General features: G+C 46.0%; 2 protein-coding genes across 2 annotated transcripts in view; both read right to left on the bottom strand.

Annotated features, from left to right (window-relative positions):
* The window catches only part of lama2 (laminin, alpha 2), a gene marked incomplete at its 3' end in the record, with an annotated part of 414,125 nt that overhangs the window by 120,975 nt on the left and 266,526 nt on the right, over positions 1-26,624 (bottom strand). The window contains 5 exon segments of the mRNA XM_080745043.1: positions 13,064-13,162; positions 14,988-15,130; positions 20,072-20,265; positions 22,606-22,692; positions 23,307-23,431. Of these exon segments, the coding sequence (XP_080601169.1) occupies positions 13,064-13,162; positions 14,988-15,130; positions 20,072-20,265; positions 22,606-22,692; positions 23,307-23,431 (648 nt within the window).
* On the bottom strand, positions 7,413-8,399 carry LOC308300323 (sterile alpha motif domain-containing protein 9-like; the record flags this gene model as incomplete). Its single annotated transcript, XM_080744139.1, has 1 exon — positions 7,413-8,399. One exon carries the CDS (start codon positions 8,397-8,399, stop codon positions 7,413-7,415), a length of 987 nt encoding a protein of 328 aa, XP_080600265.1.

Genomic DNA, 26,624 nt, shown 5'->3' with positions numbered 1-26,624 from the left:
AAGTCAATGAGACTAAGAGTTTTTAAAATTGCAAAATTCCCCAGAGTAATAATGTGGTTGCCCTGGCAACCACACTAATAATAATAAAAACTCTTTTACTGCTATGAACGAGCATACTCACCGAGCGGCCGTTCGTTAGTTCTTTACCCTGTCTGAGCACTGTGAGCAGATGGGGGGGTGGCGTGGGTGTCTACAGTATAAACAGCTCCTATAACGCTGGTCTCAAATCTCGACCACACATAAACAACAATGGTGACGGAATCCCTTTTCTGCTCGTTTTCTATGCCTGGATCTAGTTTCTCCATTTCTACTGTATGCTCTAAACTACTGGTGCGAGCGAGGGACATTTGTGAGCCTCGTTCATTGCAAATGGCTGCCCCCTGCAGTCAGTTTGGCTCGATGACAAATACGCCTGTATTTTACAAAAGATTGCATTTGGAAATAATGGATGGATATTTGCCCTTAGGCGTCTTACTGGTAATAATAATAATAAATCATAATTGCGGTAAAGAATTTACACTGCAGTATGCATCACAAAACCGTGGTATGGCGGTTATTGCACTATTTGTCCCTATTTGTATATGACCAGCTTAGACCAGCACAGACCAGCACAGACCAGCACCAGCACAGACCAACAGTAAAACACAACATGTGCTGGTTTGTGCTGGTGCTGGTCTGTGCTGGTTTATGCTGGTTCATGCTGGTCTGTGCTGGACCAACACCAGCACAGACCAGCAGTAAAACACAACATGTGCTGGTTTGTGCTGGTACTGGTCTGATCTATGCTGGTTCATGCTGGTCTGTGCTGGACCAGCACCAGCACCAGTACAGACCAGCAGTAAAACACAACATGTGCTGGTTTGTGCTGGTGCTGGTCTGTGCTGGTCTATGCTGGTTCATGCTGGTCTGTGCTGGACCAGCACCAGCACAGACCAGCAGTAAAACACAACATGTGCTGGTTTGTGCTGGTGCTGGTCTGTGCTGGTCTATGCTGGTCTGTGCTGGACCAGCACCAGCACAGACCAGCAGTAAAACACAACATGTGCTGGTTTGTGCTGGTGCTGGTCTGATCTATGCTGGTTCATGCTGGTCTGTGCTGGACCAGCACCAGCACCAGCACAGACCAGCAGTAAAACACAACATGTGCTGGTCTGTGCTGGTCTATGCTGGTTCATGCTGGTCTGTGCTGGACCAGCACCAGCACCGGCACAGACCAGCAGTAAAACACAACATGTGCTGGTTTGTGCTGGTGCTGGTCTGTACTGGTCTGTGCTGGTTTATGCTGGTTCATGCTGGTCTGTGCTGGTGCTGGTGCTGGTCTGTGCTGGTCTGTGCTGGTGGACCAGCATGGGACCAGCACAGACCAGCATAAACCAGCACCAGCACCAGCACAGACCAGCATGAACCAGCATAAACCAGCATAGACCAGCACAGACCAGCATGAACATTGTGCTGGTCTGTGCTGGTTTTTCTAGCAGGGGTGTCCCTCCCGGTCAGATGAATGGATACTTTGAGGATCGGTCAAGCTTCACATGATAATTTGGCCTTCAACCTATTATACCAACTGTCATACCGGCTCTCCAAATACATTCAGAATAGAGGTTTTATCTGTCCACCGCTTCACTTCGAACCGAGGTTTGAATTTTAAACTTCTCATCCAAGAGGGATGCCAACTATCAGCTCTGAAAGGTCATTTTTTTTACATTGTCATAGAATCTTCATATTAGGCTCTAATGAAAGCTCTGTTCAAGCTAAAGCTAGTACAACTAAACTAATTCACCGTTTGTCAGCCTTCTGATTGGTCCCTGAGACTCCCTGACTGGCCAACCAGAAAAAAAACATTCACTTTTTGCTATCGGGGGTGGAGTCTGTGCAGTGGAGAATGTTAAATGTGGCTTTCAACACTGTCCGCAGTGCGCGACACAGCGATCGTCCGGTACGGCCGCGATCTCGGCCGCGATCTCGCTCATCATAATGAATAAGCTTCAACAAACTAGTTCACATGGACCTTATCAATGGTCTAAGAGTCACGATTGGGTACATATATTTTAAATGGGCAGAATTAGGAAAAGCCAGCCTATTATGTGACCGGCAGGTACCGGCAGGTGCCAGCAGGTGCCGGCAGGTGCCGGCAGGTGCCGGCAGGTGCCGGCACATCCGGCAGGTGCCAGCAGATGCCGGCAGGTACCGGCAGGTGCCGGCACATCCGGTAGATGCTGGCAGGTGCCGGCGGATCCGGCTGGTGCCGGCACGTGCCGGCAGAAGCGGCGGTGCCGGTGGTCCCCGGCGCCTCCGGCAGTGTCAGTGGTACCCGGTGGTCCTCGGCAGAGAGCAAGCAAGCGTGATGTGACAAGCTGGTCCACTGGTGGTCATCGTGGGGGGTGGGATAGGTTCCGCAACAGTGGCAGACGCAAGCTCCATGCCGGCCGACTGCCGCTCTGTCCGGCTATGCCACGGATTAGGTATAATTGCCGGGGCAAAGGAATCATTGCCGCGGCTGTTGTCGGCACTTCTGGCAATGCCGCGGCAGGTGCCGCTGCCGGAAAATGCACTCGCTGTCCCTCTGAGATTGTGAGCCCACCCACGAGTAAATTGTCTCTTTCTCGTATTCTACTTTGTTGGCCGACTCGTTGAAATTTGGCAGGCGGACAGAAAACACTCTGCCACCGACCATAATTATGGATGGTACAATGTCAACCTCTATTACATACCTTTTCTCAGAACTTGTGCGATCTATTACCTGAACGAAACAAGGTGGACGAATGCAATACCGTACAAGCTCACTGTCAGAGAAACTGAAACTCCTCTCAATGTGATCTAATGCATCTACATAGACCTTTTTGTCTTTTACAGGGACACCAATGATCTCACCGTGTGTGTACCCTGCATCATCTCTGCTGTCCATCACACCAAAGTAGATTGTGCCATTTGATTTTATATTCATACAAGCAGTTCCAAATGTAAGAACCTCTCTGGCAAATATAGCTTGTAATCGATCTCTGTCCAGTGTGGCAGCTGTAGCAAAGGACTTGTATTCACGGTAAGGAGAAAACACACCAGATTCAGGCTGCAGAACCCTGTATTTAAAATACATGAACTCAATGCCTCGTTTTTCAATAGGTCGTGGTTTGTCCTCCTTTGAGGTCAGCACACAGACAGACTGTTCCTGACCAGTGTCCTTTTTCTGGCCTAGGGTGGGGGCGGGGCATTTAATAAGCTCATCTCTCACAGCAATTAGCAACTTGGCAGGCCCTGATTTCATACCAAAGGTATCCCTCAAAGTGTCCATATCCAGTTTGAGGAGAACTGGCCCATCAACCTCTTCCTCGTGCAGTTTCCTGATATAGTTTTCTTTGACTCCAATAGTTCTTAGCCATGAGCTTACTTGAGATTCAGTCCAGTTCTCGGGCTGCTCGTGTTCATCAGATTGTGAGCCCACACTTGTGGGCCCATCGACCTCGTCCTCTGGCATTTTCCTGATATACTGTTCTTTGACTCCAATAGTTCTTAACCAGGAGTTTACTTGAGGTGAAGGGAACAATCAGCTGAGATAAATGGGATGCCGGCTTATATAGGGTTCATCTATGACGTCAATCTGACACGTATGCCGTCCATGCCTGGTTGCCATTGACTCCGGCCTAACAATGGCTATTGTCAATGACGGCAGTCCCATATGACATGATGGATTGGACTATCTCCATATCTGGTGTTCTCCATTCCTCCATGTATGGGTGCGAATACCTCACGTTGAGCTTGACAACGAAACGTTCTTAACAAATACAATAATAAGGGTAACTAGAGAAATTGCAATTTGGGAAATTGCGAGTGTGGTTGCACAAAAGTTAACAGAATTTACCTTACTATATATGGTGTTTCCCATTCAAAGTCAATGGGAAAAAATCATAAAAGTTACATCATAAAAGTTACTCACTATATATGGAGTTTCCCATTCAAGTCAATGAGACTAAGAGTTTTAAAAATTGCAAAATTCCCCAGAGTAATAATGTGGTTGCCCTGGCAACCACACTAATAACTAGACCAGGTCAACCTGGTTGTGCCAGACCCCTATTTAAAGGCTGGATAGCCAAAATGTCATGTGACGCTCGACCAATCCTCAAGTTTACACCAATCTTGCATTGACCTCAATGGACTTTTCTGGTTCTGCCCAGGGTCTGTCTGTCATCATCATTTATGACGTCATTTGTCTGCCTTTTGAAGGCGTGTCATCATCATGTCATCATCATGACCATCTATGGAGAAAACGTGCGTGACAGACAAAGGCTTCTGTAGGCCATACCTTTGGTCTGGCAATAACTAGAGAAATTGCAATTTGGGAAATTGCGAGTGTGGTTGCACAAAAGTTAACAGAATTTACCTTACTATATATGGTGTTTCCCATTCAAAGTCAATGGGAAAAAATCATAAAAGTTACATCATAAAAGTTACTCACTATATATGGAGTTTCCCATTCAAGTCAATGAGACTAAGAGTTTTAAAAATTGCAAAATTCCCCAGAGTAATAATGTGGTTGCCCTGGCAACCACACTAACTAGAGAAATTGCAATTTGGGAAATTGCGAGTGTGGTTGCACAAAAGTTAACAGAATTTACCTTACTATATATGGTGTTTCCCATTCAAAGTCAATGGGAAAAAATCATAAAAGTTACATCATAAAAGTTACTCACTATATATGGAGTTTCCCATTCAAGTCAATGAGACTAAGAGTTTTAAAAATTGCAAAATTCCCCAGAGTAATAATGTGGTTGCCCTGGCAACCACACTAACTAGAGAAATTGCAATTTGGGAAATTGCGAGTGTGGTTGCACAAAAGTTAACAGAATTTACCTTACTATGGTGTTTCCCATTCAAAGTCAATGGGAAAAAATCATAAAAGTTACATCATAAAAGTTACTCACTATATATGGAGTTTCCCATTCAAGTCAATGAGACTAAGAGTTTTTAAAATTGCAAAATTCCCCAGAGTAATAATGTGGTTGCCCTGGCAACCACACTAATAATAATAAAAACTCTTTTACTGCTATGAACGAGCATACTCACCGAGCGGCCGTTCGTTAGTTCTTTACCCTGTCTGAGCACTGTGAGCAGATGGGGGGGTGGCGTGGGTGTCTACAGTATAAACAGCTCCTATAACGCTGGTCTCAAATCTCGACCACACATAAACAACAATGGTGACGGAATCCCTTTTCTGCTCGTTTTCTATGCCTGGATCTAGTTTCTCCATTTCTACTGTATGCTCTAAACTACTGGTGCGAGCGAGGGACATTTGTGAGCCTCGTTCATTGCAAATGGCTGCCCCCTGCAGTCAGTTTGGCTCGATGACAAATACGCCTGTATTTTACAAAAGATTGCATTTGGAAATAATGGATGGATATTTGCCCTTAGGCGTCTTACTGGTAATAATAATAATAAATCATAATTGCGGTAAAGAATTTACACTGCAGTATGCATCACAAAACCGTGGTATGGCGGTTATTGCACTATTTGTCCCTATTTGTATATGACCAGCTTAGACCAGCACAGACCAGCACAGACCAGCACCAGCACAGACCAGCAGTAAAACACAACATGTGCTGGTTTGTGCTGGTGCTGGTCTGTGCTGGTTTATGCTGGTTCATGCTGGTCTGTGCTGGACCAGCACCAGCACAGACCAGCAGTAAAACACAACATGTGCTGGTTTGTGCTGGTACTGGTCTGATCTATGCTGGTTCATGCTGGTCTGTGCTGGACCAGCACCAGCACCAGTACAGACCAGCAGTAAAACACAACATGTGCTGGTTTGTGCTGGTGCTGGTCTGTGCTGGTCTATGCTGGTTCATGCTGGTCTGTGCTGGACCAGCACCAGCACAGACCAGCAGTAAAACACAACATGTGCTGGTTTGTGCTGGTGCTGGTCTGTGCTGGTCTATGCTGGTCTGTGCTGGACCAGCACCAGCACAGACCAGCAGTAAAACACAACATGTGCTGGTTTGTGCTGGTGCTGGTCTGATCTATGCTGGTTCATGCTGGTCTGTGCTGGACCAGCACCAGCACCAGCACAGACCAGCAGTAAAACACAACATGTGCTGGTCTGTGCTGGTCTATGCTGGTTCATGCTGGTCTGTGCTGGACCAGCACCAGCACCGGCACAGACCAGCAATAAAACACAACATGTGCTGGTTTGTGCTGGTGCTGGTCTGTACTGGTCTGTGCTGGTTTATGCTGGTTCATGCTGGTCTGTGCTGGTGCTGGTGCTGGTCTGTGCTGGTCTGTGCTGGTGGACCAGCATGGGACCAGCACAGACCAGCATAAACCAGCACCAGCACCAGCACAGACCAGCATGAACCAGCATAAACCAGCATAGACCAGCACAGACCAGCATGAACATTGTGCTGGTCTGTGCTGGTTTTTCTAGCAGGGGTGTCCCTCCCGGTCAGATGAATGGATACTTTGAGGATCGGTCAAGCTTCACATGATAATTTGGCCTTCAACCTATTATACCAACTGTCATACCGGCTCTCCAAATACATTCAGAATAGAGGTTTTATCTGTCCACCGCTTCACTTCGAACCGAGGTTTGAATTTTAAACTTCTCATCCAAGAGGGATGCCAACTATCAGCTCTGAAAGGTCATTTTTTTTACATTGTCATAGAATCTTCATATTAGGCTCTAATGAAAGCTCTGTTCAAGCTAAAGCTAGTACAACTAAACTAATTCACCGTTTGTCAGCCTTCTGATTGGTCCCTGAGACTCCCTGACTGGCCAACCAGAAAAAAAACATTCACTTTTTGCTATCGGGGGTGGAGTCTGTGCAGTGGAGAATGTTAAATGTGGCTTTCAACACTGTCCGCAGTGCGCGACACAGCGATCGTCCGGTACGGCCGCGATCTCGGCCGCGATCTCGCTCATCATAATGAATAAGCTTCAACAAACTAGTTCACATGGACCTTATCAATGGTCTAAGAGTCACGATTGGGTACATATATTTTAAATGGGCAGAATTAGGAAAAGCCAGCCTATTATGTGACCGGCAGGTACCGGCAGGTGCCAGCAGGTGCCGGCAGGTGCCGGCAGGTGCCGGCACATCCGGCAGGTGCCAGCAGATGCCGGCAGGTACCGGCAGGTGCCGGCACATCCGGTAGATGCTGGCAGGTGCCGGCGGATCCGGCTGGTGCCGGCACGTGCCGGCAGAAGCGGCGGTGCCGGTGGTCCCCGGCGCCTCCGGCAGTGTCAGTGGTACCCGGTGGTCCTCGGCAGAGAGCAAGCAAGCGTGATGTGACAAGCTGGTCCACTGGTGGTCATCGTGGGGGGTGGGATAGGTTCCGCAACAGTGGCAGACGCAAGCTCCATGCCGGCCGACTGCCGCTCTGTCCGGCTATGCCACGGATTAGGTATAATTGCCGGGGCAAAGGAATCATTGCCGCGGCTGTTGTCGGCACTTCTGGCAATGCCGCGGCAGGTGCCGCTGCCGGAAAATGCACTCGCTGTCCCTCTGAGATTGTGAGCCCACCCACGAGTAAATTGTCTCTTTCTCGTATTCTACTTTGTTGGCCGACTCGTTGAAGTTTGGCAGGCGGACAGAAAACACTCTGCCACCGACCATAATTATGGATGGTACAATGTCAACCTCTATTACATACCTTTTCTCAGAACTTGTGCGATCTATTACCTGAACGAAACAAGGTGGACGAATGCAATACCGTACACGCTCACTGTCAGAGAAACTGAAACTCCTCTCAATGTGATCTAATGCATCTACATAGACCTTTTTGTCTTTTACAGGGACACCAATGATCTCACCGTGTGTGTACCCTGCATCATCTCTGCTGTCCATCACACCAAAGTAGATTGTGCCATTTGATTTTATATTCATACAAGCAGTTCCAAATTTAAGAACCTCTCTGGCAAATATAGCTTGTAATCGATCTCTATCCAGTGTGGCAGCTGTAGCAAAGGACTTGTATTCACGGTAAGGAGAAAACACACCAGATTCAGGCTGCAGAACCCTGTGTTTAAAATACATGAAATCAATGCCTCGTTTGTCAATAGGTCGTGGTTTGTCCTCCTTTGAGGTCAGCACACAGACAGACTGTTCCTGACCAGTGTCCTTTTTCTGGCCTAGGGTGGGGGCGGGGAATTTAATAAGCTCATCTCTCATAGCAATTAGCAACTTGGCAGGCCCTGATTTCATACCAAAGGTATCCCTCAAAGTGTCCATATCCAGTTTGAGGAGAACTGGCCCATCAACCTCTTCCTCGTGCAGTTTCCTGATATAGTTTTCTTTGACTCCAATAGTTCTTAGCCATGAGCTTACTTGAGATTCAATCCAGTTCTCGGGCTGCTCGTGTTCATCAGATTGTGAGCCCACACTTGTGGGCCCATCGACCTCGTCCTCTGGCATTTTCCTGATATACTGTTCTTTGACTCCAATAGTTCTTAACCAGGAGTTTACTTGAGGTGAAGGGAACAATCAGCTGAGATAAATGGGAAGCCGGCAGTGTCAGTGGTACCCGGTGGTCCTCGGCAGAGAGCAAGCAAGCGTGATGTGACAAGCTGGTCCACTGGTGGTCATCGTGGGGGGTGGGATAGGTTCCGCAACAGTGGCAGACGCAAGCTCCATGCCGGCCGACTGCCGCTCTGTCCGGCTATGCCACGGATTAGGTATAATTGCCGGGGCAAAGGAATCATTGCCGCGGCTGTTGTCGGCACTTCTGGCAATGCCGCGGCAGGTGCCGCTGCCGGAAAATGCACTCGCTGTCCCTCTGAGATTGTGAGCCCACCCACGAGTAAATTGTCTCTTTCTCGTATTCTACTTTGTTGGCCGACTCGTTGAAGTTTGGCAGGCGGACAGAAAACACTCTGCCACCGACCATAATTATGGATGGTACAATGTCAACCTCTATTACATACCTTTTCTCAGAACTTGTGCGATCTATTACCTGAACGAAACAAGGTGGACGAATGCAATACCGTACACGCTCACTGTCAGAGAAACTGAAACTCCTCTCAATGTGATCTAATGCATCTACATAGACCTTTTTGTCTTTTACAGGGACACCAATGATCTCACCGTGTGTGTACCCTGCATCATCTCTGCTGTCCATCACACCAAAGTAGATTGTGCCATTTGATTTTATATTCATACAAGCAGTTCCAAATTTAAGAACCTCTCTGGCAAATATAGCTTGTAATCGATCTCTATCCAGTGTGGCAGCTGTAGCAAAGGACTTGTATTCACGGTAAGGAGAAAACACACCAGATTCAGGCTGCAGAACCCTGTATTTAAAATACATGAACTCAATGCCTCGTTTGTCAATAGGTCGTGGTTTGTCCTCCTTTGAGGTCAGCACACAGACAGACTGTTCCTGACCAGTGTCCTTTTTCTGGCCTAGGGTGGGGGCGGGGCATTTAATAAGCTCATCTCTCATAGCAATTAGCAACTTGGCAGGCCCTGATTTCATACCAAAGGTATCCCTCAAAGTGTCCATATCCAGTTTGAGGAGAACTGGCCCATCAACCTCTTCCTCGTGCAGTTTCCTGATATAGTTTTCTTTGACTCCAATAGTTCTTAGCCATGAGCTTACTTGAGATTCAATCCAGTTCTCGGGCTGCTCGTGTTCATCAGATTGTGAGCCCCCACAAGTGTGGTTCTTTGGAGTCAAAGAACAGTATATCAGGAAAATGCCAGAGGACGAGGTCGATGGGCCCTCGTCCTCTGGCATTTTCCTGATATACTGTTCTTTGACTCCAATAGTTCTTAACCAGGAGTTTACTTGAGGTGAAGGGAACAATCAGCTGAGATAAATGGGAAGCCGGCTTATATAGGGTTCATCTATGACGTCAATCTGACACGTATGCCGCCCATGCCTGGTTGCCATTGACTCCGGCCTAACAATGGCTATTGTCAATGACGGCAGTCCCATATGACATGATGGATTGGACTATCTCCATATCTGGTGTTCTCCATTCCTCCATGTATGGGTGCGAATACCTCACGTTGAGCTTGACAACGAAACGTTCTTAACAAATACAATAATAAGGGTAATAATAATAACTAGAAAATATTGTTCCTTCGAAACAATTGTGGGCTCGCTTCAAGCCAGAAAACAATGGCTATAAAAGCACAAAATGTCAAGATCGCAGGCAGTGCTCTCTTTGACGTTACTGACGTCAAAGATTGGTCCATTTTGTTCCAAAAATGTGTTATGCAAAAGTTGACCCGCTGGTGGCGCTATGACAGGCCAATGTGAGAAGGTTGGTATCTATTCCTTGACATATTGGGAATGTGCTTGCAAGATTTCACGCACATCCCTGTGCTGTGTTCATGATTTGAGGTGTTTTTGGCTTTGGCCACTTTATTGCTGCTTGCAGCTATATTTACATTTCTGTTTGGCTTTTAGGCTTTCAAGTTGTACATGGCAGATATGACACATAACCTAAATATACAAAGAAATTACTGACATATTTGACAACTTACTACTTAAAAATCACACCCGTGTGAAGTGGAGCTGTGTGTGTGTGTGTGTGTGTGTGTGTGTGTGTGTGTGTGTGTGTGTGTGTGTGTGTGTGTGTGTGTGTGTGTGTGTGTGTGTGTGTGTGTGTAGATCATGTGTACCGATTTTTGTGACATTTGAAGAAAATATGTAGGAAAAGGAGCAAAAAGTGTGTTTTGGAGAAAATTCAAGATGGCGGAAAATCTATCCTGGCGCAAATGGGCGTGGCCTATATGGGGAGATGCGTCTTGACCCAAGGAATCCAGGGAAAAAAGAATTTTAGTTACGGGGCAAAACGTAAAGTGGGCCGTTATATCGAAAAATAATTACATCACTCGGCCTCATGGTGGCCATGAGGCCGAGTGATGTAATTATTTTTCGATTCATTCTTAAAATCATTATGAATCTCCTCTCCGAGGAAAGTGATTTCTTGCATTGTCCCATTATAAGTCAATGGGGACAATTAAGCGTCGTTTTTTGCCAATTACGTCGGCATGGTAAGGCGGATCGGAACGAAAGGTAATAGAACACCATTCCCAGCCGAGCCGCACATTTTGATGTATATATTGCGCGAGTGGCGTAAATGGTGCGGCACTAGTTACGCGCCGAAGTCAGGCTACATACACACACACACACACACAGACACACACACACACAGACCCACACAGCCACGTATAGGGAGCTTGTGTTTCACACAGTTTCACACACCGATCTACAAGCTCACAACACGCCGCGATGCGACGCGTTGTGAGCTTGTAGATCTGCTATTTCCACTATTTCAGACATTTTTCAAAATTCACGATTATGACAATTATGACAAAATAATTGCGATAATGTCAAATAATCATGCACGATTAGACGATTATGTAATAATTGTGACAGCCCTACTTGAGATGCACGTATACTCAAACGGTGGGGAGACAAAGAAAATACAAAAGGCAAACAGACAGACACACACACAGAAAAACACACGCACACGCACACAGAAAAACACGCACACGCACACGCCTGACAGCAGTCAGTAATACGGACCAAAAGGTGTTCCATAAATAAGTAAGCCAGTGTTGAATAAGTGAACAGATTGTTGACTTCCTGAGCTTGAAGGAGAACATGCCTGAGCTGGAGATGACAACAGCAGAGTGGTCGATAGTATCGAGTGTGTGTACTATTGATTCCCCCGTCGCTACTGTCTGTCAGTCTTGTTCGCACGCACACACATACATGTACACACACACACACACACACACACACACACACACACACACACACACACACACACACACACACACACACACACACACACACACACACACACACACACACACGGACGGATACGGACGGACACGGACGGACAGACATGCACACTCACACAAAAGACAAGGCCAGAGAGGTCTTGTCAAATCTTGACGAGACCATCATCTTAGCTTTTGTGAGTGTGTAGTGTGTGTGTGTGTGTGTGTGTGTGTGTGTGTGTGTGTGTGTGTGTGTGTGTGACGGGAGCGAGGATGGCGGTATGGCTGTCAGCAGATATCAAGGCGAAACATAATAAAAAATCCAGCCGGCGCAGCCTGACATGACATGGTGAGTTTGAGTGTTATTTCTCTGGGTGTAAACATTGTGTGGGGAAGAGAATCTCTCTGTGTTGTCCTTCATCTGCTCTGAAAGCCTCCTGGAACGCTTCCGCTCCGTGCTTATCAACCTTATCAGGGGTGTACTCATGTGCTCAGGTATTGTAATTATAAGTACAATTTAGTGCAGGGGTTCCCAAACTTCTTTGTCTCAGGGCACCTGAGCTATAACATTTTTCATTAAATTATATTTTTCCTAACCTTTCTTAATCTCACCTCAGGCAAATACCCCATATTACAATATGAAACTAACACTAAAACTAATAAAAACTCACAGGAAGCTAATAAAAATGTGTTAAACCAGCAAACATCTTTAAAAGCTAATTATATCTAAACCAGGGGTCTTCAACAGGGGGTCTGGGACCCCTAGGGGGTCCCCAGAGCTACTACAGGGGGTCCTCAAAAATCTTTGTGTGATTAACATTTAAATTAACCACTTGAACCCTAGCATCCATATTCTGAGAACTTTAGCCAAAAATAGCAGATCTACAAGCTCACAACGCCTCACAGCACGAGGCGTTGTGAGCTTGTAGATCGGCTATTTTTGGCAAAGAGCTTTGGAGGGGGAAAAGAGCAGACTAAGTCGAGTGAAAAGTCAGGTTTATTAAGTATTGACGGTTCAAGTGGTTCTATATCTGATACACTGATGATTGTGCTGTCAAACAATGAAACTATATGGAATCTATGAACAGGTTGTGGGGGTCCCTTCTTCATCTCTCTCTCTCGACTAGGGGGTCCTTGGCCTGAAAACGTTGAAGACCCCTGATCTAAACTAAAAGTGAAAACTAAAAGTCAACAAAGCATCGTCAGAGAGATGGAGACAGACAGACAGACAGACAGACAGACAGACAGACAGACAGACAGACAGACAGACAGACAGACAGACAGACAGACAGACAGACAGACAGACAGACAGACAGACAGACAGACAGAGGTTTGGTCACCCTGCTATGAAGCTGGTCCATCTCAGTGACCAGGGAGCCCAGGTTGGAGTCGGCCAGCTGCAGTAGTCTCTCTGGAGCCTTCTGGGGAGACAGCATGTGCTGTGGAAGCACATGAAGAAGACAACTCAGTAAAGCAATTAACTATACAGTAGTGTTGATTTTGTTGACTAAAACTATGACAAAAAAAATTTGTCGACTGCGTTTTTTTCAGTGATGAAAACGAAATAAAAACAAAATAAAACTAAGCTGTGATGACTAAAACTAAGACTAAATATATTGACAATTTCGTCAACAAAGTAGAAAACTAGACCAAAACGTTAGGGAGGGACTAGTGGAGAAGAGAGTCATTTTAGGTTTGGTTGCTCTCAGGTGTTGCGCGCTGAAAATAGCAGATCTACAAGCTGTGAGCTTGTAGATCTGCTATTTTTCAGCACACAACCAAGTGTAAAATCAGTCATTACGATGCCATCAAGGCCTGCCAAAATACATTTCAGTTGACTAAAGGCTCGAACACACTGCCCGACTTTTTGAGCCGATTATGAAGTCGCCGACCAATTTTGACACTCGCCGACAAAAACGGCGTTCTGACTCGAGATCGGGCGTTGCTCGCCGATCGTTTTGCTCGCTGTGTATGAAAGACTCTGCGAGCAGGTCCGTGCGCGACTCCAGCGCTCGCCGACAGCTTCCCGAGCGTTTCTAGATAGACCTAATTAATAGGAGCTTTGATTGTCACTGTTTAATTGGTTTGTTTAACTTTGAAAGTGGTTAAAAAACCGTGAACAACAATGTGGAAATTATGGAAATATGACATTTCTATTCATCCTGCCATTTCTGTACAGATGAAGAGAAACCATTCTAAAAGTTATGCAAAATAATTGCAATTAGCTCAAATAATTGCGATGTAATAATTGTGACAGGCCTAAATGGAATATGTTTGGAATTTAAACTTTGGAGGGCTGATTCATTCAGGCATGAACATTAAGTACATTAATGCCATCACATTGATTATGATGATTATGCATCTAGTTATGAGTCATCTGTACTTATAACAAGTTGTCTCTATCAGCCAGAAAACTTGTAACTCTTACTAGTTTACTTCAACTTTTCTTTCTTCTTCATAAATTTGTCTATTCTAGCTATTTTTTATTTCTTTTTTTTTGGGGGGGGGGGGGGGGGGGGAGGGGGGGGAGTGTAAGTGCTGTGGATTTCATGAATACTGAACCAGTGAGAAGTATTTACAAAAGCTTGCAACTAAACTAACACTGAATCAGAACACTTTATTTTAACCCATTTAGGGCCTAGAATTATTGAATGCTTTAACCAGTGAAAAATAGCAGATATACAAGCTCACAGCGCGGCACTCGGTAGCTTGTAGATCTGCTATTTTTGAAAAAGTCGTGAAAATGTGTGCAAATCTTTGAATATCCAATTTTTAAAGTGAACATTTGCAACTCAAACTTTGCTTCTGGGTGGTCCCTGGAACTAAATATTTTGAGATGTGGGTCCGTGGCCAAATACATATCATTTTGGGGGTCCTTCACATGAAAAAGTTTGACAACCACTGACATAGTAGTCTCTCAAGAACAGACTAACTGAGCTCCAGTTGAAGTGAAAAGGACCTTTTCTTTGACGATGGCTGGCCAGATTGCTGACTTAAAAAAAAACTTAGAAGGATTCAAATACACTTATAGAATCGGGTAAAGATCGGGTGAAAGTTCTAATTTTCAATTTTCTTTTAAAAGAATAGCAGATCTACGTGCCGCGCTGCGAGCTTGTAGATCTGCTATTTTTCAATAGTTAAAGCATAAAATAATAATACGCAATAATGCGTACCCGTTCTAAATGGGTTTAATAAAGGAACAGTTTGGGGCATACAGGGTTTCCACCCCACAGACAGACACAGGAGGTGGACTGGCTGGCGTACCTTGAGTTCCTCCGTCATGTTCTCGAAGCGATACAGGACCTTATAGGGAGGTGGAAGGGGCGTGGTCAGAGTCACGCCCGTGATGGTTGCGTACAGGTCGTCCATGTCTCTGATCAGTAGGCCGGCGCAGTCGTCATCACAAGCTGTACACACACACACACACACACACACACACACCAGTGAGTGTGCAATTAAACCAATTTAATCCAATAGAGATCTAATAAGCTGTCTCTGAGTCTCAGAGCTGTGTGCGTGCGTGTGTGTGTGTGTGTGTGTGCGTGCGTGCGTGCGTGCGTGCGTGCGTGCGTGCGTGCGTGCGTGTGTGCCTGAGTATACATTATAGGAGTGTCCTGTATGTGGTATGTTTGTGTGTAAGCGGCCCTGTGTATTTATTGATGCATGTGTGTGTGTGTGTGTGTGTGTGTGTGTGTGTGTGTGTGTGTGTGTGTGTATGTGTGTGTGTGTGTGTGTGTGTGTGTGTGTGTGTTGTTAAAGTGTGTGGGCACTTGTGTGTGTGTGTACTATGTTTGTGTTTAAACAAGCCCAGCCTCTGAAAGACAGAACTGTTCATGCATGAAATTCAACACACACACACACACACACAAACTTACGCACACACACACACACACACACGTGCACACACTACACACAAACACACACACAAAAAACTCTATTAAAAGTGTGTAGCACACATGCTGTGGGGCCATCACACACACAACCACACTCACACACGCATGCAGGCACGCACGCGCACGCACGCGCACGCACACAGACACACACACACACACACACACACACACACACACACACACACACACACACACACACACACACACACACACACACACACACACACACACACACACAGTCACTCAATCATCAACACACACCAATTGGCATGTAAAACCATTCATGTGGACACACGGAAACATGAATACACGTTCTTCCATGGAGCGCACACGTGTGTGTGTGTGTGTGTGTGTGTGTGTGTGTGTGTGTGTGTGTGTGTGTGTGTGTGTGTGTGTGTGTGTGTGTGTGTGTGTGTGTGTGTGTGTGTGTGTGTGAATTCGTCTCTATACCCTAAGGCTGATTTATTGCAGAAATTAATATATCTGACATGGGAAATCAAACATAAATTAAATAATATAAAAGGCTGTTTCCACTTTATCAATCTCTGACAGGCTGCAACACACACACACGCACACGCACACGCACACACACACACACACACACACACACACACACACACACACACACACACACACACACACACGCGCACGCACACATACACACACACACGACCATGTATATGTACCGTGCACGGCACGCACACACGCACACACGACCATGTATACTTACCGTGCACGGCACGCACACACAAACACACACACGACCATGTATACGTACCGTGCACGGCACACACGCACAAACATGCACACATACACACGCACACACACTTATTACATGCCAAGGGCGTTTTTAAAGAATGGTACAATGAGCCTTTAAGGCTCTGCATGTCGCCGCTGTCAACCGACACAGTTCCTGTCCACACCAACACACCAACAGTCCAACACACACACACACACACACACACGCACGCACATCACTAGGACGATATTTAAGCGCCATTTGTACACTCTCTCTCTGATTTAAATCAACACTATGGATTTCTCTGTGCAGGAGGCATAATGGGCTAAAAACCTGTGGTGTTTAAGCCATTTAGGCCCAGAATTATTGAATGCTTTAACTATTGAAAAATAGCAGATATACAAGCTCGCAGCGCGGCTTGTAGATCTGCTATTTTTGAAAAAAATCATGATTTGTTTTTGCAAGTCTTTGAATATATTCAAAAGTGAACATTTGTAACTCAAATATTTGCTTCTGGGTGGTCCCTGGAACGACATATTTTGAGATGGGGGGTCCGTGGCCACAAATACCTGTAATTTTGGGGGTCCTTGACATGGAAAAAGTTTGAGAGCAGCTGATTTAGAGGAAGGATTTAGAAGTCGGGTCAAAGATATTCAAAGACTTGCTCACATTTTCAATTTTTTGAAATCTACAAGCTCGCAGCGCGGCACTCGGTGCCGCGCTGTGAGCTTGTATATCTGCTATTTTTCAACAGTTAAAACATAAAATAATGGTTAAAGTGGTTAAGATCCAGGTCGTTGAGGCTTAAGCACTGTGTGAGAGAACTAAAGTAATGGCCCCGCGATAAGCAGCGACTCAGCCCATTACACACGCCTTTAGCACAGCTGCCCAACCGCAGGCGTCATGCTTCACACTGCAACGCACACGTGTGCATAAAACACACACACGCGCGCACACACACACACGTGCACGCATGGATCCATATATCCATGCTCATCCCCGGGCCGGTACCCTTATGTTCCTTAGTTGTTTTGTGCAGGGGAGATGTTGCACTTTGGGCTTCATGCAATATCGCTTGTCGACCAGCAGGTGTCCTAACGTCCAACTGGGATCATCATGTCTCAATAGAAGAGCAAAGGGGAAGCACCTCCAACCACCGCTGTTGTGTTAATGATGTTGTACTAAACATACTCTATACATACAGATTAACGCAATGCTTTATTCACACAAAACGTTATCGATTTCTCCTGAAATGTGACGGCTGAGTTTAAAATCTGTCCTGAGTTTCACTACAAATTACTTTGGTTACCGACCCTGCAATACTGTACCGTTAGTTAGCTCTCTAAACAAGCCTCGCCCTCTGATACTGTGGCCTCTTTCAGTATATCCTCGCCAGTATATTATGTCAGTATATACGCCTCACATCGCGAGGTGTTGTGTGCTTGTAGATCAGCTATTTTCACTACTTTTGTGCGACACTTTTGTATAGGGCTTCAAAGGGGCCACACCATAAAATGTAAAACAATTCAAAATACTATTCATTAACTCTAAGCCTTGGTTTTCATTTAAGTGATTTTCTGAGTGGGTGTGTCCGAATGATTCTCTCCTGAAAGGGGGGTCCTTGGGCAAGACTCTGAACCCCTAATTGCTCCCGGTGAGTAGGTTGGTGCCTTGCATGGTTTCCTCCGCCACCGGTGTATGAATGTGTGCGTGAATGGGTGAATGCAATGCACAATCTCTGTAAATCGCTTTGGATAAAAAGCGCTATATAAATGCACCATTTACCATTTATTTTTTGGTATTGCATCTGAAACGGCTTGGAATTAGAGACAGACAGAACATAACATTTCTATATCCGAGTGGTTGTTTAGGCTAGACCTGTATAAAACCGTATTATGGACCAATATTTATATAAAATATATATTTTTAAAAGCATGGTGTGGCCCCTTTAATTTACGATCTTAAACTTGGAGATAGCAGGTTTCTGCCTCACAGTGACGACGTACGGTACGTGTTTGAGGGGCACCGGGCTTCATCAGTTCCATCTCCACAACATGGACGACCTGCGCCAGCAATTTACTCCCGCGTCTCTGATGAGAGCAACACTCACGTCTCTCTGAGTCTCTTCTATCTGAGTTCTCCACTATTCTCCACACACGCACAAGCGCACACATGCACACACGCACACAGGGGCGCGCACACATGCACACACGCACACAGGGGCGTCACAAGGGGGGGGGGGAGTGGGACTGAGTTACTAGTCCCAAAGGTGGAGGGGCCTTAATTATTTTATACTTTAGCTATTGAAAAATAGCAGATCTACAAGCTCACAGATCTGCTATTTTTGAAAAGTCGTGAAAATGTGTGCAAATCTTTGAATATATATATATTTTTTTTAAGCAAACATTCGTATGTAACTCAAATTTTGCTTCTGGGGGGTCCATGGAACTAAATAATTTGAGATGGGGGTACGTGGCCAAATACATATCATTTTGGGGGTCCTTCACATGAAAAAGTTTGAGCACCACTGACATGGGGGGCCCGCAGTGAATCCTTGTACCCAGGGCACAGAGTTTGGTGCGACACCCCTGCGCACACACACACACACACACACACACACACACACACACACACACACACACACACACGCGCGCGCTTGCACGCACTGCACTTACCTCTAGCCGTGCTAGTAGCAATGAATTGGTCCTGCCATCATGGCCATATCTTGTCTAAATTAGATCTAAATGATGTTGAAATGATTCTCTAAATGACTCAAGTATGACTTCTGCCACCGTCCTCCCGTCTCCCATGGCAACCAGAGAGAGAGAGAGAGAGAGAGAGAGAGAGAGAGAGAGAGAGAGAGAGAGAGAGAGAGAGAGAGAGAGAGAGAGAGAGAGCTTGGACTGCACTCATTAACAGTTCCGTACCAAAATGAGCAAAAACACAAGACGTGCTGTGCCGTCATCAACATTAGACCGAGAGAGAAAGAGAGACAGAGAGAGAGATAGAGAGAGAGAGAGATAGAGAGAGAGAGAGAGAGAGAGAGAGAGAGATATAGAGAGAGAGAGAGAGAGAGAGAGAGAGAGAGAGAGAGGGGGGAAAAGCGAAGAAGATTGACCACTTAAACCCCAGGGCCTTTCTGTGTGGAGTTTGCATGTTCTCCCTGTGTCTCCTAGGGTTGATACCCTCACAAAAACATGTAGTAATCCTGGTCTCTATAATGCCTCCCCCTGGCCAGCCGGGGCGCCTGATGGAGGGGAAAGGAACTGGTTGGAATAATGTGTTCCTTCCACGCGCTACGTCCAAACCGGGGAAATCCCCACTGTCAGGTGAAAAGAAGCAACTTGGACTCCTCATGCATTGAAGGAAGCATGTGGTCAGTCCGTTGTCTCCCCAGGCGCAGCAGAGGGAGAGCTGGGCCCAGGATAACATAGGCAATTGGCACTGGGTGAAAATGGGTTACAAAATCTTGGGATAAAAATAATAATAAAAAAAAAAAAACACAGCATCCGTATTCTGGAGAAAAACGTTCGCGGAAAATAGCAGATCTCCAAGCTCATAACACCTCACAGCGTGACGTGTTGTGAGCTTGTACATCTGCTATTTTCAGTGAAGATATTTAGTAGAGTCAAACCAGAAGAGTGGCTAATATAGAGCCCTGAGAGACAACAAAGAATCGGGAAAGTGGCAGGTGGTAGTTATGAAGTTAGTCTTACAGGTGATGCCGGCGGCTCCACACACATGCCTGGCCATGCACTGGTCACATGACCTCCCGGACGCGCCCTCCCTGCAGCGGCATTGGCCGGTGACGGGGTCACACGGCGCGGGCCACGCCCCCCACGGGGAACACTTACACTCCTCGCAGCGGCCGCCGGGCGCCCGCGGATCACCATGGTAACCAGGGGCACACCTGGAGAGGAGGAGGGACACGGTTTAGCATCCTCATCGTCATCATCTTCATCATCTTGTTTGGATGTAGTTTTTTTCTCTTTTTTAAACAAATGACATGCTTGTGAGCCATGGAGTCAAATGGACCAGTAAGACTCCCTAATCGGGAGATAAGCGACCGTAGGTCACATGTATACACATCCATGTTGATGACATGAGTGTAGACATACTGTGTACCGATTTGAGTGATTTTAGGGGCAAAATTGTAGGAGCAGTGTCCAAAAATGTGTTTTGGAAGAATTGGCCTCATGGTGGCGCTAGAGGGCCATGTGAGAAATGAGGGGTGGGGTCTCCGCGCCGCCGAGGCGGGCGAATAGGTACCGGCCCCGGCTCTCCCGGTCGCTCCTAGCCCAAGTTACGGCATTTTATGTGCGCTGCAGTGGCAGGGGGTCCTCCACTGGGGGCGCGACCACTTTTGCATCCGTTCTGGAGCACCAGGAGTCGGTGGTCCCCGGGAATTCCCCGTGAGCAGCCCCGTTGGAGTGGTCATTTGGTAATTTTTGCACAAGTGCTAATTTTTTACACTTGGGGGTCCCCCAGGGACCTGGGGGTCCCTGGAGCTCCGGGGGTCCTTGGAGGTTGTAGTTTGCCAGGCAAGGAGTTTGTGTGGAAATTTTTGCATGGATCGGGCCAACGGTGGCCGAGATATGAGTAGGGGGAAAGTGTGACGTGTATGTGGTTATTTTTTTACACCTGGTTTTTACACCTGGGGGTCCCCCAGGGACCTGGGGGTCCCTGGAACTCCGGGGGTCCTTGGAGGTTGTAGTTTGGCAGGCAAGGAGTTTGTGTGGAAATTTTGGCATGGATCGGGGCAACGGTTGCGGAGATATGAGCAGGGCAAAAGTGTGACGGAGTGACTGACGGACGCACGGACACCTGGTGGAGCTAGCTATAGTAAATGCGACCTACGGTCGCAATTAGTGTAGACCATATATAGTATAAATATAATAGAGAGCGGATAGCCCCGCCCCCAGCTATTCATTTCAATACACGTTGCTCAGTGGCGTTTTGAAGCATGGGTTAGCAGTAGTCCATTGTGGGTGAATCCAGGTGCATTGTGGGGGAAATTGCCAAACAAAAGTTTGCCAATTTTACTTATGTCGAGACGTACAGTATGCGATCAACGGGTCTTTGAAGGTCCCACGATCAGGATGTTCAAAGGCTCGTTACCGTTTGATAAGGACAGGCCTTTTGATCTCAGTCTAAACGTGGCATCAAACTCTACAAAACATTGATGAGATGGAAGCTTTGAAAAACATCCCACCCAAAAAAAACTCTCCATAATATATCTCCATATTTCAACTTTGCTGCGTGTTTTGGTCACTTGGCCACCATCTGTATCATTTTAGATTTTAGCTATACTATATATAACATGTATTTTTTTGAAAACTCTTGTATAAAATAGCAGGTGTACAATCTGTGAGTGCTTTTTAACATTCTTGAAAAATGAAGAACTATTGATTTACAGTAGAAGACATGCTCTAAAAAGAGTGTCAAGCTTAAGTAGAGAATTGCTATCTACAAGCTCAGAACAAGTTGTGAGGCGCTTAAATCTTTTAATGGAAACACTTCAAAATTCGAATAAACTTTCATTATTCACAAAAACATTTATGCGCTTGGTGGAGGTGGATTATGAGGCTTTATGGAAAAAACTAAAAGCGAAATGGAAACACTAAGCGAATATTTTTTTGAATTGAAATGCAATGAAATTGCATGATATGGATTTGGCTGAAGGGAGCTGAAGGGAGCTGAAGGCCTACTAACTTGTTGGTGCCGTGTTCCCAACTACTGTACCTTGCATCCAATGTTTATTTTACGGCGCTGTTGTGTGCAAGCCTCGTCCGTCACATCACCCAAGTAAATCCTGGCTAACACTTCGTCGTCACACCTTGTTGCATGCCAAAAGTGGCCGATCTACAAGCTCACAGCACCTCGAATCCGTGACGCTAATTTATGAGCTTACAGATCGGCCACCTTCCAGACGCAGAAAGTTGCAGGATGAGACGCCGATTCGGGGCGGACAAAAAGCTGTCGGTCACGTCTCAGGTTCGGTCTGAAATAATCCCAGCTCTGTGCACTGTGTGTGTGGGCCCGCGGGAAGTCATTTACAACAGGTCTCCCAAGGATCGCATTTCATCAGTGGATGGAAACAGGCTAAATTCGCTATTTCTTTTTTTCGAATTTTGGACAATTCGCTTCCTATTTTCAAAAAAGTTTATGGAAACGCAACAATTAACAGCTTGTAGATTGGCTATTTTCACTGTTCTAAAATGTTTCCAAAGTAATAATAAAAAAGAAAGACCTCTCGCAGTATTTCCCCTCGTATCCCTCTGGACAGGCGGTACAGCGGTAGTCATCGTAGCCCTCGGTTACACACGTAGGACTGAAGCTGTGCACACACACGCACAAACACACACACACACACACACACACACACACACACACACACACACACACACACACACACACACACACACACACACACACACACACACACACACGCACGCACACACGCACACACACACACACACGCGCGCACACAAACAAACAACCGGGTTAAAACTTCACTTTTTAACTATTCAATATGCCTTTCTAACTCAACCTGAACAAATAGATCATCATTGTCGGGCAGAAACCTCGTATCTCCAAGTTTCAAATTTGTACGTTCTTTCGCAAAGTAAATTCCCTGCTCAAATCATACAAGGTTGTTGCATAAAAGTATTGAAAACAGCCGATCTACAAGCACTGTGTGCTTATAGATCGGCTGTTTTCACTAGTTTGAATCGTTTTTTAAAATGATAAATGCAAAACGAACGGTTTTGGACACACAAGGTTTCCACCCGACAACGATGATATAATAAAATACGGAACTAACAATTAGCCAAATGTATACAGTGCATAACCAAACAGACAGAAAAATAGGCTGGATGAAAGAAAGAAAGAAAGAAAGAAAGAAAGAAAGAAAGAAAGAAAGAAAGAAAGAAAGAAAGACTCAGAGCCTACTTGTTCTCTGGGTTGGTGAGAGGACAGGCGCAGGGTTTGCAGTCGTCTGGTCGACCTCGTACAACACCATAGAACCCTGGAGCGCAGCGCTCACACCTGTCACCCTCTGTGTTGTCTTGACAGTTCTACACACACACACACACACACACACACACACACACACACACACACACACACATGGAGAGAGAGACTTTAATGTTCAAAATTGCATAAAGTGCAGTCTAATATTCGACAATTTGGCCAATGTTTAATTTGTCATTTTAGAAGTATTGAAAAGTCCTTAAATTGTCACTTTAGAATATGTGCATATACCCTCTATACACTTAAACGTTATGTTGGTTTGTTTACTGTTGAGTGAGAAAACAATATTTGCACATTAAGTTAATCAGCTGGGGACCCCCCAAAATATTTTGGGTACCCCCCTGGGGGTCCCGACCCACAGGTTGAGAATCACTGTAGTAGTAGTGCTCACGGGGAATTCCCGGGGACCACCGACTCCTGCTGCTCCAGAACGGATGCCAAAGTGGTGGCGCCCCCAGTGGAGGACCCCCTCCACTGCAGCTCACATAAAATGCCGTAACTCGGGCTAGGAGCGTCCGGGAGAGCCGGGGCCGGTACCTATTCGTCCGCCAAGGCAACGCGGAGACCCCACCCCTCATTTCTCACATGGCCCTCTTCTAGCGCCACCATGAGGCCGATTCTTGCAAAACACATTTTTGGACACTGCTCCTACAGATTTTGCCCTAAAATCACGCACATCGGTACACAGTATGTCTACACATTGCCCACACAACTAGGAACCAATGGCAGTTACAGCCCTTTGTGTATACATGTGACCTACGGTCGCTTATCTCCCGATTAGGGAGTCTTACTGGTAGTAGTAGTATGTCACTAGTTGTCAATATGCGGCCCCAGAAAGAAAACATGGCCGTGGCCTAATGTGTGTCAAACCTCAAACGTCATGACACTGCGTGTTGTATGCTTGTAGATCTGCTATTTTGGGGGATTTTTGGATGATTTGACTGGTGGGAACAGAATCATTTTGTCAAGGCAGTGCTTGTGTGTCGATGTGAATGTGTGCATGGGTGATTGATTGAGAGTGCTTGTGCGTGTGTGTGAGTGTGTGTGCGTGCGTGCGTGCGTGCGTGTGTGTGTGTGTGTGTGCATGCGTGCGCACGTGTGTTTGATATGTGCGTGGGGGGGACAGCTTGGCCCAAAGAGAATTTGCTCTGTGAGAAATTCATAAAAATTAGGCCCCAGGTCTAATCTGCTTGATGACCCATGCCTAAAAATAAACACACACACACACACACACACACACACACACACACACACACACACACACACACACACACACACACACACACACACACACACACACACACGTGCACTTGGTAGACATGTGCTGTGTACACACATAACAAATGTATGAGGTACAAACAAACACACTTGTTTAAACATATTATTTGTACTCCCTATCTCTCTCTTTCTCTCTCTCTCTCACACACACACGCACACACACACACACACACACACACACACACACCACACACACACACACACACACACACACACACACACACACACACACACACACACACACACACACACACACACACACACACACACACACACAGCTACTCCACATGAGTGCACACACACACACATGCAAATGTTCGCCGATATACACTCACACATTCAATTTAGGAACGCACACTCCGCATTATGCACAGTACACAAACACGTGTACAGTACATCTACAGACCATAAATCCATGAAAACACCCCCCCGCCCGCCCCTCCCCTCCCTACCCCCCCACCTCCCGGGGGCCTTGTCTCGCTCGCTCGCTCGCTTATTTGGAGCGAGGGGAACCTCGTATTCGGCACAACAGGAAGTTGCCTCTTAACGAGGTGAGTCGTTTCCATTAACTTCCTGTGTTCCTCGTTACCGCTAATTACGACGACGACGGCAACAAAACTCGTTTAGCACTTTTCAATTTGGCCCGCTCGATGAGAAAATGCTAATGACGCCCGTTACAGGGGAGAGAGAGAGGGAGAGAAAATGGGCTTGAGAGAATGGCTGCGAGGCAGAGAGAGAGAGAGAGAGAGACGGAGGGAGAGAGAGAGAGAAAGAGAGGGGGGGGGGAGTGAAGGAGAAGATAAAGGCAAAAGGAAAAAGAATAAGAGAAACAAATTGAGGAAACGTGTAATTTGGAAGAGTGGGAGAGAGAGAGAGAGAGACAAAGAACGAGAAAGGCCGGAGAAAATGAATAGAAGGATGGAGAGGTGGAATGTGAAGGCAGAGAGAAACACTAAGGCATTACCCTTATTTTCGGACTATTCACCTTATTCCTGGCCCTCTCTATGGAGGCTGCCATTTTCTTTTACAGAGGGCGCTAGAGAGTTTTCCTCTGTGTGCTGCTTCAAAAACATCTTTTCACTTCCTCCCAAGTAAGGAAGTGACATGGAATTGTCTGTTGCCAAAGAAATAAGCCCAACAGAAACAACTAGGCTATATACTACTACTACTAATTTACATTCGAAAATAGCAGATCAGCAAGCTCACAATGTGTCACATTGCGACACATAGTGAGCTTGTACATTTGCTATTTAAAAAATATTGAGGGGAAAAAAATATTTTGAATATTTTTGAAACATTTCAACAACACAAATCTGTGTGGAGGTCCCTGGCACCACATATTTTCAGATGGGGGTCTGCGACTGTGGACAAATATGTTAATCTGGGGTCCTTGATAAGATTGGGAACCACTGGTTTAAAAAATATTAGAAAGTAAGCCCAATAAGCAATTATACTATTTTTTTTTAGAGACACCAATTGCTTATTATAAGCAGACATGGCAACCCAGGTACATTCAGAGCCCAGAGCGCCAACTACTGACACTTTGTCAGTGGTGCTCAAACCTTTTCACGTGAAGGACCCCCCAAAATGATATGTATTTGGCCACGGACCCCCATCTCAAAATATTTAGTTCCAGGGATCCCCCAGAAAAATGTAGTAAGCTACATTACTAGTTACTCTGATTAAATATAGCTTAACTACACTACAAGCCATCCCCAGAGAAACGTAGCAAATTTCCGTTACGCTACTTAGAAATGTAGTTAAGCTATGTAGCTTAGCTACTTGTAGCTAGCTACTGCCCATCACTGCCTGTATTGCATCCTGTCAATGCATACAATTATGAGTTCTTAGTTCTGTGGTGTTTCAAGTTGTTCCTTGGGGGGGAGATGCTTTGGAATGTCCCCAGGGTCCTACATGGTCTTGTTTGCGCTTTAGATTTCAGAGAGAGACATTGAGAAG

Source organism: Nannobrachium achirus, assembly GCF_963921795.1.
Source record: "Nannobrachium achirus genome assembly, chromosome: 16".
NCBI classification, from domain to species: Eukaryota; Metazoa; Chordata; class Actinopteri; order Myctophiformes; family Myctophidae; genus Nannobrachium; species Nannobrachium achirus.
The sequence above is the reverse complement of the archived record's forward strand: the minus strand, read 5'-3'. Positions and strand labels throughout refer to the sequence as shown.